At 37.8% G+C, this 17,236-nt stretch overlaps 1 protein-coding gene across 1 annotated transcript in view; it reads left to right on the top strand.

Annotated features, from left to right (window-relative positions):
• COL24A1 (collagen type XXIV alpha 1 chain) overlaps positions 1 to 17,236 on the top strand; it is a 165,414-nt gene that overhangs the window by 40,794 nt on the left and 107,384 nt on the right. Inside the window, exons 4-5 of the mRNA XM_072419592.1 lie at positions 2,293 to 2,346; positions 11,280 to 11,333. Coding sequence (XP_072275693.1) covers positions 2,293 to 2,346; positions 11,280 to 11,333 — 108 coding nt within the window. The remainder of the gene's footprint in view (positions 1 to 2,292; positions 2,347 to 11,279; positions 11,334 to 17,236) is intronic.

Genomic DNA, 17,236 nt, shown 5'->3' with positions numbered 1-17,236 from the left:
GCTACAGATACATACTGAAATTCTCTAGTGATCCATGAAGGCTGGGAAATAACATGATCAGCTTGAGCCTAGCAGAGAAGAATGTATATGCTGAGACATAGCTCCAAGCTATATATCTTTATGGGATATGCAGTGGGATTGTGACTAATATCCTGTGTCTGCTGCTTTCATGACACCTGGATCGGGCTGTCTGCCAGCTCCAAGCTCACCACTTATCATTAAAGGTAACCTGTACTATGAAAATATGTTGGCTGCCATCAATGAACCCCTCCTTTTGAAAATGCTAGCTGCCTGGTTGTTATATTAATCTGAAGGTTTCAATTACTCCTGAATCACTGGCTCATAACAATTTATCGGCTCAGGAGTTTTAATGTCAGCTGTATTTTTGTTTGGGGTAAGTAACCCAGAAAGTATTGAGTTCATTGATAGCAAAGCAGCTAGAATTTTAATGAAGAATTTAGCAGTAAGCTCTATTGACACCAATCCCCAACACTGAGCTGTTAGTCCACACACGTTAGATTTTTGTCGTTGATAACAATGTTTCCTGATCGTTTCCAGTGACTGGAGAAATACCAAGAGTTGTACACACAAAAATTACAACAGGTTTATGATGGGGAAATTGGAGGGATAAAGCAGGGAAGCAAAATATAATCAGAATTAACTTTACCTTTTACTAATATACAGCCTTTAAGCATAGCATAGAAACTTTTAGAAAGATAAATGTGTAAAGCCCAAACTTTTTGTTTGGTAAGAGTTTTTGACTAAGGATGTGTCGCGGAGATTTGCATTCATTTTGTGTCTCTGTTACATTACATCTCTCTTCTACTGACATCTCTAATATCTATCTCTATTTTCCCCTCACTTTGTGTCCCATGCCATTTATCTCTGGGACAAACAGAGATGGTTATACTTTCAGCACACCCATGCAAAGTGCGATATGTGGCCACCATTGCTGAGTTCTTTCAAATTATTCTAGTTGGTTGTCTCTTGTATCAGAACAAGCTTGCAGCAAGTGAAGTCTTAAATTGAGACAGTGGCTGAGTGACTGAGTCAGGCGTCAACCTGACGCCCAGGCAAAAGTTTGGAGTTGTGAGTCAGTTTTAACTAGTTACTGCCATTAAACATAAACATTGTAAAGTTGATGGTGAGAGCAGGTGTTGTCCTTTCTCATTATAATCAATGCTGTTCTTTGACATGCTGCAATCTTGTCGCATCTCAGCTGGTGAAATGTGGAGTATGCCATGTACAATATTCACAACTGGAACATTTTCTTAAGTGTCCAAACATTTGTTTATTACAATGACCACCTTTTCCTCCTGGTCACTATCTGCTGCAGTGGTGCTGAACTTCAACCCTCTTGGCCCTTTAAGAACCCATGTTTTCTAGAACTTCTCACAGATCCAGTTTCACAGTATGAGTTTTTATTAAAGCTAAACCCTCTAAATTATTTACATATTATTAAAGTCCATTCCCAACTTAAACAGGGAAAAGATTAGAAAAGTGACCATTGGAAGCACTTATCTTTGACTCCCTCACTGGAGTGGGAAGTGAGGGTGACTGAACAGAATGAGATATATACAGTAATTGCTAAATAAAGAATAATGAAAAGAAAAGTTTGGGATGGAGTTGGACCTTACCAGTTTTTTTAATGTAGCTAATGCAAATACTAGAATTGTTTTGTTATGATCTTCTTGTCTTTGTCTACAAAACTGGGTGCATAAAATCACAATTTGGCATAAAAAAACAAATACTATATATGAATTACATCTCTGGGTTTACTTGCTAACTTGTTACTAACTCTTAAAAAATGTTGGACTGGTTGTTGCTGTACTAATGAAAGGAAACATCTAATTTGACCAATGAAGAAAAGGGAATTGTCAAGTTAAAGGAAAAGGGAACAAAGACTGCATAGTTTAAACCTTTATAAATAAACCTTTTAGGTCTACGCAATGGGAAAGTTCAGGAGCTCAACCATGGTCGAGTTCTTGGACTGCACCAGTTACTGTGATTTATTGATTTAGATAATTTGTGAGTATTGAAAGCCCACCATCTCCTTTCAGAAAATAAACTGGCATTCCACAGTCTTCAATAGCAATCAGTTGTGTTCTGTGTAGAATTGACTTCTTGGCTTTTTTTTCAGCTGAAAATAGGAGCTCTAAGCCTGCTCTCTGTGATCTTACTGCGAGGTTAGAAGGTGTTGATAATTGATAGTTTGGGATTTAGACTCGAGACACTGGAGCTTACTCATTCCTAGACTCTAAGTAACATGCTTGTGTTTCTCTGTCTCTCAAGGGTCCTCCAGGTCCTCCCGGTTTACCAGGTCCCCCAGGGAAAAGAGGTCCAAGGGTGAGTAATTGGCATATCACGTTTCACATCTGTTTTCTTCGTGTACTACCTGCTAATAGATTTCATTTAGTTTACTCTTGGTGAACAGGACACACAGATTTTTCTAGAGAGGAGATTTTAAACACCGGAATGTATGACTTGACGGAAAATCTAAGTGGTGACTGTGTGATTTTGGCATGCAAAGTTCTTTTCTTTCCGACATAAATTAAAGTTTACATGTCAGCAGAATGACATTAGAGGTTTATATTTAACGTAAAGGAACATAAATTACATATTTTACTTTACTGAGCTTTTAGCAACATTTATGGACAAATGGAAAAATATAAGGAATGTACTCAACTGAGTATTAAAAATGGAGGTGGTGAAGTCAAGAGTGAGGAGTGAAAATCTTTGTGTATAATTTGTTGACTAGGAAACATTTGTAGCCCCCTAGGTTTTAATCTTCACCCAAGTGCTAAATTGGACTGCCCAATTGTGGATGGAACAGGGCTGTTTATAGTTTTTTTACACCTACATGTGCTTTACTCATACAAAAGTTTTTCTTTAATGCTTCTCAATATCAGCAAATTCTTACCTTTCCTACCCTGCCCTGTGACACTGATTGAATTTATGGTCCCATATTTAGGCTCAAGGTCACTCTAGCTAGAGTTAAACCTCCTTTACCCCCATCCTGTGATGGCTGTGGGCCAATGACTAAGACCAGTGTGGCCACATGAGAGAAAGGGAAGGGAGTTACATGGATCTTGTTATCCCAATGGACTGGGTAATTTGTTTGCATCTGGCCAATAAACAAAATGGCAGGACAGTGAAGTGAGGAAAAGGACATTAAGGGTATACTATTTTCCATCCTACCTTTGATATTCCTATATTGTCAAATTACTGAATGGAATGTGATTTAAGAAAATATAACTCACAGTAGTTATGTAAATTATTTATTGTAGTCATATAAGTAAATAAAAAAGACATCATACAGATATTGTGATTTCTTATTTCCAACTAAGAGTTGGTTCTCTCAGTTCCCTTTCTATAGTTTCTCTTACCTTCTGCAGAAAAACCGTGTTGTTTATAGGGCTCAATAGTTCATGCTGAAATTTGCACACATGAGGTTATTTTAAACCCCTAAGTCCCTTTTTTTTTATTTTTATAGTTTTGTCTAAGTTTAGAGTAAGACAGGATGCCTTGCTCGGCTCTACTGCTTTTAAAAAACCATAGTGCTGTGGAAATCCTTTGATTTTGCAAATCACAGACAGACACAGACAGGGATCCAGGAAGAGGAGAGGACCCTGCCCAGAATAGCTTACAATCTAAGAAATCTTACAAATCTTAAGCTAAAATGAGCCTAATCTGAAATATTGCGTTCTTGCGCAGCTCCCCTATAAGTTAGATATCCTCAGCTGTTGCAGTCTCATTGCTTTTTTTTATGTCTTTTTTACCTTCTTTCCTTGGTGCTTCTTTTTTTCCCTTCTCATATTTTGGGTGTCTTTTTTCATACACCCCCTTGACTTTAATCCTCAAAGTGCCAATTGGAATCCTAATTTTAGCATCTTTTGCCTCCACCCTGTATTTAGCATGGGTAATTGTGACGTTGTGGAGTGAATTATAGTTTATGTTAATCTTCCTTCTGAAGCCTACTCTTTCTATTTGAAGGGTAAGGATGTGTACATCGTTACTGTAATTGGATCTCTTATGTTTTGAATTCTTGGAGGTTACAGTCCTCTAGATCCATAGTATTCTGGTTCTCAAGGCTACTTAAACAGGGCATGTTTTCCAGCTTTCTTTACCAACTCCCATGTGGAATAATGGAGTTCATTATCAAAAGTTAAGTACATTTTCAGTAGGATTTGTCAGTAAAGTGAAACTGTGTTCACCTCAATTAAATCAGGTGCTACCAAAAATACTTTATTTTATAGCTGAGCTCTGCTAAGTATACAAAGGACATCCACATATCCAGTCCTACGAATTACATGGCTCTGCCCCACAGCACAACCCTGTCTGATGGTACAGAGGACCTTATTCTTTGCTGCTGTGGTTAGGTAACACTTCCCTCAGCCAGTGAAAAAAGAAGCTGTTGACCGATGGGCTCAATTCTCCATCCGGTTTCTTTTGCTGTCAACATGTCCCTTGTTAGCACATGAGCACCAATTTGATTCTTTAAAGAATATGTGCATCTTTTTGATAAAAAAATAAATTCAAATTGACATTTATGTTTCACATTATATCTGTTTGATGCACAGCCAGCAGTTTGCAGCCTTGAAAATATATTTCTTCTATATGAGTCAGGTGGAACTTAAAATCTGTTGTAGAAAATACAAAGATTCTGTGGGAGAGGAGGGGAGACAATGCGGTCTACCCTACACCTCTTTTGATGCATACATGCAATAGTGAGTACTGTTAGAACATGACAGTGTGATCTTTTCTAAGTAATGCTTGATCTTTTTGTTTGGATTCATGTTTGGGCCCATATGCATGACTATTCTTGGTCTATAGACATTGATTTCTTCGTCAGGTACAGGTAGGTTGATGTAAGGCTCTGGTCCAGCACCAGTGTACCTCAGGCAGCGATCCCCCAATCTAACTTCAGTAAGCTGCCACTCAGGAGGGTGGTTGCATTGTCCCAGCACACGATTGCCCCTGGACTTCAGTGCACAAAGGATGGCATCTGGGAAGAGCAGACAGAGGACTAGGAGCCCACAATGCAGGACAGGATTCACAGTAGGAAGTCAGACAGTCCAAGGTCAGCTGCCAGGTGTTACTCAGTACAGGAGGATCCAGCAGGGTCAAGGGTAATACACAGGTATCATTCGGCTAAACAAGGTATCCAAGGCCAAAGACAAGACGAGTCCTAGTCACAAGCAAAGGTCAATCCAAAAAACAGGACAGTTTTAGCATTAGGTAATGCAACAGAATATATGTATTGTGTTTGTTTGTGTGGTTCTTCCGCCAAGGAGGAAAAGTAATTGCACCGTCAGAAACAAAATGTTGTTTAATTCAAGAAACCAAGCTAGAACATAAATGCAGCCGTGTTCAAACACTTCCACCAAGAGGCTCCCAACCATTCCGATCTATTTGCATAGGAAATGTTGGGATTATGGTTGAGTATGCAGTGTAGTTTCACAGTTTACCATGCGCCCAAGTTGTGTAAGTGGTTAGCATTTTTGACTTGATGCCCCTGGCCAGTCTTTTTGAACAATTGAATTTTTAACATTGCCTCTATAGATGAGACGCTCACAATCCAAAAACATTCAGGTAGGTCATTTAGCCTCCACTCACACTAACGCTAGCATGTATAAGCTATTTTTTTGTTATCGTAGAAAGAATATATTGTAAGGTTCTATGGGGTAGAGCAATGTTTCTCATCCAGGGTTCCTACAGAGGTTGCAAGGGGTTCCTTGAGCAATGAGCAATTTGTGTCCATTAGGTTAGTTACCACTGACACCAATGATCGTTTTGGCTGTCTGTAAAGGTGACATTCTACTCCCTGGCAAGGCATTGATCCTACCACACTAATGTACTGTGATTTGTTCATATAGTAATAATAGACCTGAAAGTTATTTCAAGGGTTACCCCATGTTTAAGGGGTTGAGAAACATTGGGGTTGAGACTGATTTAAATGTCAAGGTGAGGATTTGCATATAACTTCATCATCCTTTATGTTTAAATCTAATATTCCCTTTGACATGCTGTTTTTATGGATGCAAACCTTTGCATATGCAATTTTTCTTTCTTTAAATGGCAAAGTTTTAAACATGTTTACTAAGTGCAGCTTTAAGATGAAATAAAGGCATTGGTAGCGATACATGTAGCTGGTTTACTAGGCTACAACACGCAAAAAGAAAGTGTCAGACCAAACAGAACAGAATTTTCCTCTCCTGACTATGATTTTATATCAGTTGTGAGCTGTAGATACTTCTTTTGACCAACTGAAATAGGAAACAAGACACAAAGCATCCACATTATTCAAAAACCGCCTGATTCTTATTGCCGTCCCTTTTGACCATTGCAATTGATTGTTTTGCAATTGAACATATTGAAGTTGTTTTGTTTTAGCAATTAAAATGGCCAAATTCCAGGTTGTATTTTGGGTTACTTAAGGAAACAGGGCCATTCAAGCCCAGCCAACTGTCTGTTTGGGATCTCAAAGCATTTGCATATGTGCCAGTGATGAGCATGGAATGCAAGTTTTAACTTTGAAACTTGTACTGCCAAACCTAGCTGGAGGGGAGAAGGAAACAGTGCCTTGTTTAAAAAAACTTGGGGTAATTATAATGCAAACTGCTTGAGGCTCTACACCAAGACTGGCAGCACTTTTTTTTACAATACCTGGTGTGAGCAATGCATGTGGAATATAAATATCACAGACAAATATAGAAACCTAATGAAATGGGACAAATTCAGATAAAAGAATAGTAACTATTTGGTAACTTTACAAGGTGCACAACTACATTTCAGTAAAATAAATTAAAAAAATGTAATGAAATAATTAAAAAGTTGTATATTTTATCATTGCTTTTCTACCTAGGCTAAGATAAAATTCTTAGTCTGCTGCAGGCAGGAAGAAGACATCCTAGGCAGGTGTGAATCTGATTGTTGGCAATGGAGTAGATACTATTGCAGTTCTTATATGTGTAAAAAACATCAAGGAACATGTTCAGTATTTAGCAGCAGGTGTGTTCCAGGATCACCAGATTGCAGAGGGAGGAGAGTGGGATGGTGCACTTCAGCAATATTTAGCAGTTATGTCCCCTGTATGTATAAAAAACAGCATTTTCAACTATTTCCTGGAGCAGTGGCTCAATGTTCTTCCATCTGATGGCAATTGCATAGCTTGAGGTCTAACGCCATTTGGCATGAACCTAATGATCTTCTTGATTGATTTTGGACCACTCTGGTAAGAGAGACATTATTGACAATGATCATCAAAACTGTTTTCCAAATAAATTATATTAGTTGGGGTTCCCCCAAGACCTGAACATTATTTTAAGAGGTCCTCAGGGGCAAAAAGGTTGGAAAGGCTGATCTAAAGGCATAATTAATAATCCTAATTGGAGCCTACTGTTAGCATTGAACTCAACCAAAACATATCATGTCTAAATACAAGATTTGTATATTCTTACTTGAATCTTTCTATACTTTAATTTTTCCTGATCTCTACCTTTGTAATAAAAACTAGTTTCTGCCACTCATACACCTTGTGCAGGATGATTGTATCCACCCCATCAGTAATTTTCTGCATGCAGCTCATAGTGAACAAACCTTTTTGGTCCTACTCTCTGGTCTGTGCGGCCCAATGGCAATGTCATTACTACATTTTCTAGATAGGTTTTGGGCTTTCCGAATGCATTTGATGCACCCAACATATATAAATACAGTTTAATATTAATACTAATGATTCTTTATGCTAACATTTGAACATATGCAGTAATTTAGAAGGTAAACATATGATTTAGAACACCAAAAACATATTTTTCTGGTAAATCCTCTGCAATAGACAAAAAAAGGGGAACCAAGGAAAGTGCAACTTAACGGATATTGATCAAATAGAGCATTTGTTCATATAACCCATATACTGTTAGATTTATTGTTTTTTTTTATCAAATCTACCATCTGATTTATTACCAATGCTATAGTGTATGAAAACCCTATAATGGAATTCTGGAAAGTTGTTTTCTTTCTTCCTGTTCTAGAATTCCAGCAACATTTTCAAATTCAGTTTCTGTTCCCCACACGGGAAGCTATGTGGTTTTAAACTTTACCTGCATTATTATACTGGGATAATTTAACAAGGCATTGTACAGGGTGTGATAATGAGGGAGAAAACATGTCACAGCAGTAAATGCCATCAATCTTTGGAAGTGACAGTTATGAGAGCTCTACAAGGGAATGGTCAGTGCAGAGGTCATGACTTGTTTCCACTTGCTGCTTTCATCTAGTTTTCAGGAAGATGCCTCATAGCCGTATGTAATTTTCTAGCCACATTCAAAAAGAAATTTGCAAACTCTAAAGTCTGATGAACTTAAAATACATGATGGTTTTGTAATGGATCTGTAATACAAACACATGCAAACATTCTCTTATCTGCATGAAGCCTACATTTCCCTATACCCATTTGATTATTGTCTACATAACCAATTTTTTGATACAACAACTGCATATTCTATCTCTATGTATTATTGTCATTTACATGACCATTGTAACATATCTGGACAACCCACACTATACACTTACTGACAACTACATCCTACATTCAACTTTATGGACTAGTGGACCCCACCCCAGCTCATGTACAGAGCCCCGCTCCTCAGATGCACACCATTTTGCACTGTAGTGCATGGGGCCTGATTTCTTAAAGCTCTCCAAGGCTAAAGAGAATACACTTTCATCAGTGAAGCTGGGTGATCCAGCTAACCTGAAATGCAAATGTTTTGAATCCCGGACAGATCCATTACAGGTTTGCTGGATCACCCAGCTTCACTGGTGGAATCATGCCCATGGACTGTCCACAATCTCCTGTACTCTAAAAACTAAAAAACATACCCTACACCCCAGAATGACAGCTGCTACTAGTTCCTTTTCTCCAGTTTATTTAGTTACAGTCCAGCGTTTCCTTATCCTTAACAAGCTTCCATTCATATATTTAGATAAGCACATGTAGTATACTGACATTTTTTACCATTCATATCAAAGAAACAATAGTAAGAATAATAAGAAACAATAATAACAATTAGCTGCCTATTAAAAAGTAAGCAATAAATCCATATTATAAGTTGTATTTTACTGTAAGGACGCAGAGCAGAACTTAATCCAACTATTCCAATAAAGTAAGGGATTTCTAAAAAAAAAAACAAAAAAACATGTCATTATAAGGGGTTTATAGTGACCACACAAACTGGTGTATGTTTTTATTACTATTGTGTGTTACAATGCAATATAGAAAAGAGGGAAACTCATTTTCTCTGCTATCTTTGCACTTCAGAGACTTTGGGGGCTATATTTAGAAAGAATAACTGTTGTTGCACTAATAGATAGGATGGATTAAAAAAGTGAAAAAGTTATTTGGAACAAACCCATAAAAATCCATCTAAATGACCAAAAAAAATTATAATTCTTTATAGGATTGAATTATGTGGCCCTTAATTGTTTAATATTAGGTTGCAGTAATTGCAACAGGAAGGTTGAAAATCATCTTATTTCCATATAAATGAAGGTCACATGTATTTCAATGCAGAAATCTTCAAAGTGAATAAATTAGCCAACCCAAAAATTTAAATGATCAGTCGTTCTGGCCAATTGTATCCTTAAATCTCCTGTATTAGCACCTACACTAGTGCTCAGTAATATTTTATTATAAGCAGTAATTTTATCAGTATGTATAATTGTTACTTTTTGTATACAATGCTATAGAAAACAATGCATCAGTCTTGCAGCTGCTCTGGTGATGTGATCACAATGTTACACTGCCTGGGGGCAAAGAGGCTCGTGCTCCTTCCTTGCAATGCAGAGGTCTAGGTTATAACTTCCCATGATCATTGTGAATGTTGTGTGTGTGTTTTTTTTTAAATATTTGCACAAGTTTTCTGAGCAACTACAATTACCTCCCTTAAGCCAGCAACTCATTCAGGCAAGTTGTCCCTATTGTACACATATGATAGATTAAGATACTATTCCTTGTAAGACGATGAAATGAATGTAAAAACTACGGAGTATGTTGGTGCTATAGAAAAAGTGTGTCTGTCATTGGATCTTGCAATGTGAATGTGATTCTTTGTACTGATTACAAGTCTGATTTCCAAAAGTTCATATTTAAATTGTTATTCTGCATAGTCACTGCAGAAACAGCTGTACATTTAGATGTTCATGCAAGATCTGTACAGTTCTGGGAAAAACAACATTACAGCTGAACTCTAGACAAATATGATAATAATTTCATTCCATCCAGTCCTGAGATTACACAGATCTGCCACACTTCAGGGAGTGACCTGTTTTTCCTCTGTTGCAGTTAAACCCCAATGACAGGTCTTGTCCCTCTCATAGCTTATCATTGGACAGGGAAGGGAGATGCATTAGACTGACTTTCTATCTCTCTTCCCCTATCGCCATGTTATCTCCTCATTAGCACAACAGCACTTCAAAACCTATTAGCTCCCTTCTTCTTCTGCATATTCCTCTTTATATCTGATCTCTCCGTATATCATCCCTGCCTATTTCACCTTTATCAAATACAGAACCCTCCCAATGGTATGTAGATGAGGATAGGGCAAATGTTCGGTAGTCAAAACACACTTCTTGTCCTAGGATAGCCATAATTTTCCTCCATAAATTCAGTACAGTGGATGAGCGTGTCACCGCATAATAGCACAAGTATCACTGGAAGGATCACTGGGTAAAAAATTGAAATAAGGTATCCCCTACAGCACAAAGTATGATAATGTGAGGCATCCATATTGGTCTTTTAGTGTCAATGTCACACAAGCATGTGCTTCAACAACACACTACTTGCATTGTCAAGTGCTACTTGTTTAAATAAATATATATATATATATATATATATATATATATATATATATATATATATATATATATATTGTGCAGGATGCACAATTTGGGGTGCATACTGGTGCAGCCCATTCCATTTTGGTGCACCAAAACTGGCAACAAATGTTCAATAATGCATTGGCATGAATGCAGAGCACTTATGGAACCAGTCCAATTGACTGATATTACATTTTAGCTCTTCAGTTTGAATTCACTTTATTTGCAATTTATTGAACACAGAGCTGTGCTAAATACTCTTTTATATCTATGTAGCGTTCAGCTTTTACAAAGAAATGGCAAATATATATACATATAATGCAACCCTCCAGTTGTATTCCTGCAATATGTATTCCTATGCAAGAGTTTAGTTCTGTTCTAAATATAGTTTTTTTTTCTTGCAGGGAATGATTGGACCTCATGGCAATCCTGGATTACCTGGCCCACCTGGTCCAAAAGTAAGTCAATCTAATAAAACAGATGCACAACAAGCTGCTGCAATATTATATGATAAATGAGGACAACTCCTGCTTCTAAATCATGAGACTGTAGCTTCAATGCTAGAGGGGAGGATTTTTTGTCTTTACATCATAAGATTTTAACTAAATTACAGTAGAAAAAACTAAGTAGGGAAGTTTCTCTCTTAAACACTGCCAAGTACAAAGGTGATGATATCAGGGAAAACTGTCAAGAAGCCCCCAAGCTTTCACACTTTGGAAAGAGTTACCCTTTACCTAATAGCTTTAGTATGCTGCTGGGTGGGTTTACTTGTGAAAAAAAGAACTAGTTGACTGGTATAGGGACCTTATAAATGTATGTGAAAAAATGTCTAGAGGGGTACAACAGTATTGTTTTTTATTCAGCTAAATATAAAATATTGAATGTGATTATTTTATTTGTACCACAAACGGCCACTATGTGAACGGCTCAGGGTGGGAGTTCTAGTTTGTTGTGAATAGATAGGAGAAATCTGATAACATGGGGTATGGAATGACTTAGAAAAGGGCCATTCCCCTTCCCTCTTCCTTATTAGTAGTCAGAAATACATAGGCTGCCATGCATGCTAGTAACACTTGATCAGAAAACGTCACCAAGTCTTTTTTTAATTTATTTTGTAACATTTGTTTACATTACATTATTATTAACATAATACTATACTCATATAAAGCACCAACATATTAGACAGGGAAGTACAATAAATAGGGGTGGCAAATGACAGACAAAATACAAACAATGACACAGGAAGAAGTGAGGACCCTGCCCGAAAGAGCTTACAATCTAAGAGATACAGCAAATGATTTATATAAATAACACATTACATAAAACTAAGATTTTTATATATAAAATACAAATTAATAAAGCTTTTATACTTTTCCATCCAATGCTTGTATCATACCAATATATGTGTGTCTGTTTAAATCACACAAATTAGATCTGTAACGTCATTATAATTTTCTTACCTTGCCGTCAGTTTTCTTGGTTAAAAACTGGAATTCATGAATGATGACTTGTACACATGTACTTAACTAATGTACCTTTCACCAGTATTTACCAACACGTCCTATTGCTTCATTTTTGATGGCTGTTGAGTTCACTTTGGATCTAATAGTTTTATTGGATCAGAAGTTATAATCGTCCCATGTGTACTAGGCTTACCAGGAAAGCCAGGCATGTTCAGAATTAGCAAGTACAGAAATTTCTTTCCTATTAAGGTAACAAGAGGCTGATTGCCATTTAGCAGGTGGGCAAATTACTGATAAAATTAGGCTCCCCTTACCTTCAGCAGCACCAAATAGCCCCAGTTCGCCACTATCCAGGTTGGAAATAGAAGGTGACTTTGTTGTGGTTTCTGAGACATATGTCTTCATTTCATTCACTGAATTGCAGCCAGTCACAGTCAAAGGCTTTGAAGTTAAGTAATTGTGTTGTCTGGCTATTGGAGAGCAATGTGTCGCATGTGCTTGTAATAATAGGCTGAGCATGTGTTAAACAGCCGTAACAAAGCTCTCAACTCACAGATCCCTAATACAAAAGGGTTTTTAAGTACACAAAGATAAAAAATAATATAACCTTACATGAAGTCTTCCCCTGCGAGATGAAACAGCTGTTTCAGAATGTGAACTAATCCCCTATGTAATATGATTGAACCTTTTCCACTTACCTTATCTTTACTTTCTTGCTGTAAAACTCACAAGGGATCATGAGCTTTGGATAAAATTACTGCTTAGTAATGTGTGAAACACTTCACTGAGGAGCTGTCAGGTTCATCCCCGAACTATCGGATATGGGGTATTGTCTGTACTCTATGTGTGTGGCTGGGCTCTGCATGACTGTCATGAAATACCATACAGTAAAACATGCTCCCATGCCTAATCATCATGATGCTGGCTTGCCAAAAATGACTTTAATTTTCCAAAATAAGCCTATGCATGTAGTTCAGGCTACTATCATAGTCGGCAAGTTTTGGCCAAACCTCTCTACCTGTGACTGCTGCTTTTATAGCACTTTGGCTTGTTCCTCCAAAGGTTTGGAGGAGCACCAAATCCTATAATAAGGATCACACAGATTTTCGGAGATGAGTTCTTTTTTGCCTTCTTGGTTTCAGTCGTTTATTACACACCTAAAACAAGCAGATAGTTGGGTGACAAGTTGTGCCGCACTTAGTTGAACACCTGAGCTGCATCTTTATGGGTCAGTGATTTAGAAGGTAATAAGGACAACTGATCAGAACACCAAGCAAGCAAGCTGTATTTTATGGATCCAGGCGAGTAAACGAAAACCCTGAAAACTTTAAAACTAAAAAACCCCAGGTACAGGCAGAATGGGGTTTGTAAGTTCACTTGCTCCCCTGGTTGCCTTAGGTCCGATTCAGACTTGCGGTTGAAAACCGCTGCTGTAAACCGCTCCCAGCCACTTCTTTTCAATACCTTTTAGTTTAATCCCGCAGTTGTTGTGCCAGCTGCAATTCAGCTTAACCACACTCAACTTCTGTGTCATGCTGTTGTGGTTTGCTTTTGTTCAACATTTTGAGGAAGTTGATGTATAAAAGGAAGAAACAGCAACTGCTTTCCAACCTTTGTGACCTGCAGCTGAAGGCGGATGCATTCAATGATCAATGGTCAAAAAATGGTTATTGGAAGCAGCTAGCCACTCAAGAGTGTCCATAAGCAATGTGTTATGTTCAGCAACCTCCCCCCCAATCTACTGCGACTACCGTCTACACAAAGTGTTACCAACAGACCACTGCAGTCAGCTGCAAGTCTGAAATTAGCCTTAGTAGGCTCTGTTAGCAAATGTAACTGTAAAAATGGAACACATTTAATGAAATTAAATTCTTTGCATCAGGAAGTGAAAAAATAAGGTTTTTGCAAATAAATAAAAATCCCATACAGCACTCCACTGTTCTGTTACAAGTGAACTTATATTATACAGTAACTTTATGTGGGTGCCTCATTAAATCATAGGTAGGCATGTACACCTCTGAACGCTATCCAACCACTGTAATTACTACTACTACTACTACACAGTATTTATATAGTGCTGACATATTACGCAGTGCTTTGCAAAGTCCATAGACGTGTTACTAACTGTCCCTCAAAGGAGCTCACTGCATGTTTTTGGGATGTGGGAGGAAACCGGAGTACCCGGAGGAAAACCCATGCAGAAACGGGGAGAACTTGCAAACTCCATGCAGATAGTGTCCTGGCCGGGATTCCCAACCTGGGACCTAGCGCTGCAAAGGCCAGAGTCCTATCCACTGAGCCATCGTGTGCAGGAGTCTGCAGGAACCCACTGCGATAAAGGATTATGCCCTATAGAAAATCATTGTGGTTGTTTGGCTGATGCAAACATTTTCTCCAGGATACTTTGAGATTTATATATATATATATATATATATATATATATATATATATATATATACTGTATACGCACTCAAAAAGTAGTTTGTAATTTGTGTAGATTATAAGTGAAGCATGCTGTGAAAACTGCTGTGTGTAATGCAGCAGGGAGATGGAATTTATTATTTGTAGTGGTTTTATGATTGCAGAGTACAGAATAAGCAACAGCAGAAAAGGAATTTGGAATTAATGTATTTTCGTGTCTTAGTGTATATTCCTAGAAATCCTTCTCGCTGAATTTCTCTAGCTAACATATTACTTTAAAAAGTGAAAATGAAAGGGTTTAAGGTCTATTTTGGGCACTGAACCTTTCACGGAAGGAAGGTACAGCAAATATGCAAAACGTACTTTAGTCTAAATATGTTAAAAAAAACAGGAACAACTTTTCTTTATTAATTTTTTTTATAGATTTGAGATTGTTTTAGGTTGTTACTGTTGTCTGTGTCTTTAGCGATTTACATTCTCTTTTTGTCCTGATGACCACTACCAATAAGATAGAACGTGATGCGAAATCCAAAATGTCACAGTTGTCACTGAGGCTGCCAATGCTCAACTTTTCCACTTGAAAGTAGTAGTTCTCCGTATGACTCTGACCCCAATACTGCAGGTCATCAAAGTATTTGGGTTAAAAAAAAATGATTCTGCATGTTCCAGTGATGTAGTTTTCACCTTCTTTCTGTCCTGGCCATTTCTTAATGCCTTCTTTCACCCACTTTTTTTAAACATTGAAAGAACCAGCCCCAAGGGGCCCAATTACCAACCTTACCTTGGTATAGAGAAATACAATGCAATGAACTTCAACGTTATTATCTTGTGCCATTCACTGGGTAATAGAGGACATGGGGACCTCACATGAAAGTTAGAGTAATTTATGATTAAAAATACGTTAAAAAGAATGAAGGCAAGTTCTGCCTTGAAGTTGGCTTTAACATAAACCTGACAGTGGATATTAAACGTTTTACATACCATCCCTAACTAGGTCCTTGTAATGTGAAGTAGTTCACTCTCGATGTCCTTGAATAGTCTAAAAACAAAGTTTGTTTTCAGTAGGTTTCTAACAGTTTAAAAACAACTGTATGTTTACATTAGAAGGCTGGCAGTCTACCAGGATTATGCTCTAAAAAAAAGGGAAATATATTTGTCCACCCTATAGCAACAGAGGGACATGAATATGTTTGATAGGCCAACTGAACAAGGCAAATTCTAATTGCAATCCTTTCATCTCTGAATTCAGCTGGTAAAAGGGTCTATTAGATTAGACTTTGGCACAAGTCACTGGAAGTAGGTGGTAAGCAATTGTCTGATCACAATCTGGTCAAAGGAAACTAAAAGGCAGGGGAGGTCAGACAGCTTCACAACTACAAAATGTTTTTTTACATTTGTAAAGTTCAGATAAAGGGTAAGACTTAAGATTTAGTTTAAGCAAAATTGCCTTGATAATTTTCATTGTTCAGTTTTTGGTTTAGTTGTACTTTAATATGGTTTTCTTGCTTGTTTAAAAATTATAAATACATTAGTGTACATAGTCTTGGCTCAATTTAAGTATTTTCAGAGTGACCGAGTTTAATGTGTCCCCTGACCTCATGTCCCCAGCGTGCTCAATGAGACGTGTAAACGTGCGGGGGCGGTGCGCTGGGGGACGTGACCTGGCGGGAAATTAAAACAATGTTACCCTTTGACATTGAAAAATACAGACATAATCAGACCTGACTTCACTTGCTAATATTATTCCAGGTCAGTGACTCCCTAAATATTAAAGCCAGAGATAGCGATGCAACTAGCATTTTAACCTCCCTGCGTATTCCCGAGTGTGGCTCGGAGTTCATTTTCAGTACCAGAAGCGGTAACCCCGAGCCACACTCAGAGTGACATTGTAAAGGGCCTACCTGGTCCCCATGAGTCTGCGGCATCCTCTGGCGATGCCCGCCCGGCATTTGTGTCCCTTGGCGTGATCAGGGAGACGTGTAATCGTGCAGGGGCGGTGTGCTGGGGGACGTGACCTGATGGGAAATTTAAAACAATGTTACCCTTTAACATTGAAAAATACGGACAACAATGATAACCTACAAATGTTTTCCAGTACACATTTCCTAGGATGTAATACTACATACACCAGTGTTTCTCAACCTTTTTACATGGAACCCTAGATTTCTATGTAACCCTGGTTGAGAAACACCGCTATTGAATGTCATATCCCTCCAATATATTGTTCAGTACTAGGTTTTACCAGAAGGTGCCAATGCCATTGGAATGTATAGAAAAAATTTGGAGAAATACTTGTTTCTTGCCAATTTTCCCCTTGGAGCAAACAAAAGCTTCTCTATAGCCTTGAACATCCAATTAGCTATCCACAATATTTTGCCAATTCGCACTGAAGGCACGACATGGGGCAACATAAGTCCTGTTTTAAAAAGATGTTTATAATTAAATTCTATTCAATGGACAGACAAAAGCAGCCGGAA

The sequence above is a fragment of the Pyxicephalus adspersus genome, chromosome 8, assembly GCF_032062135.1.
Source record: "Pyxicephalus adspersus chromosome 8, UCB_Pads_2.0, whole genome shotgun sequence".
NCBI classification, from domain to species: Eukaryota; Metazoa; Chordata; class Amphibia; order Anura; family Pyxicephalidae; genus Pyxicephalus; species Pyxicephalus adspersus.
The sequence above is the reverse complement of the archived record's forward strand: the minus strand, read 5'-3'. Positions and strand labels throughout refer to the sequence as shown.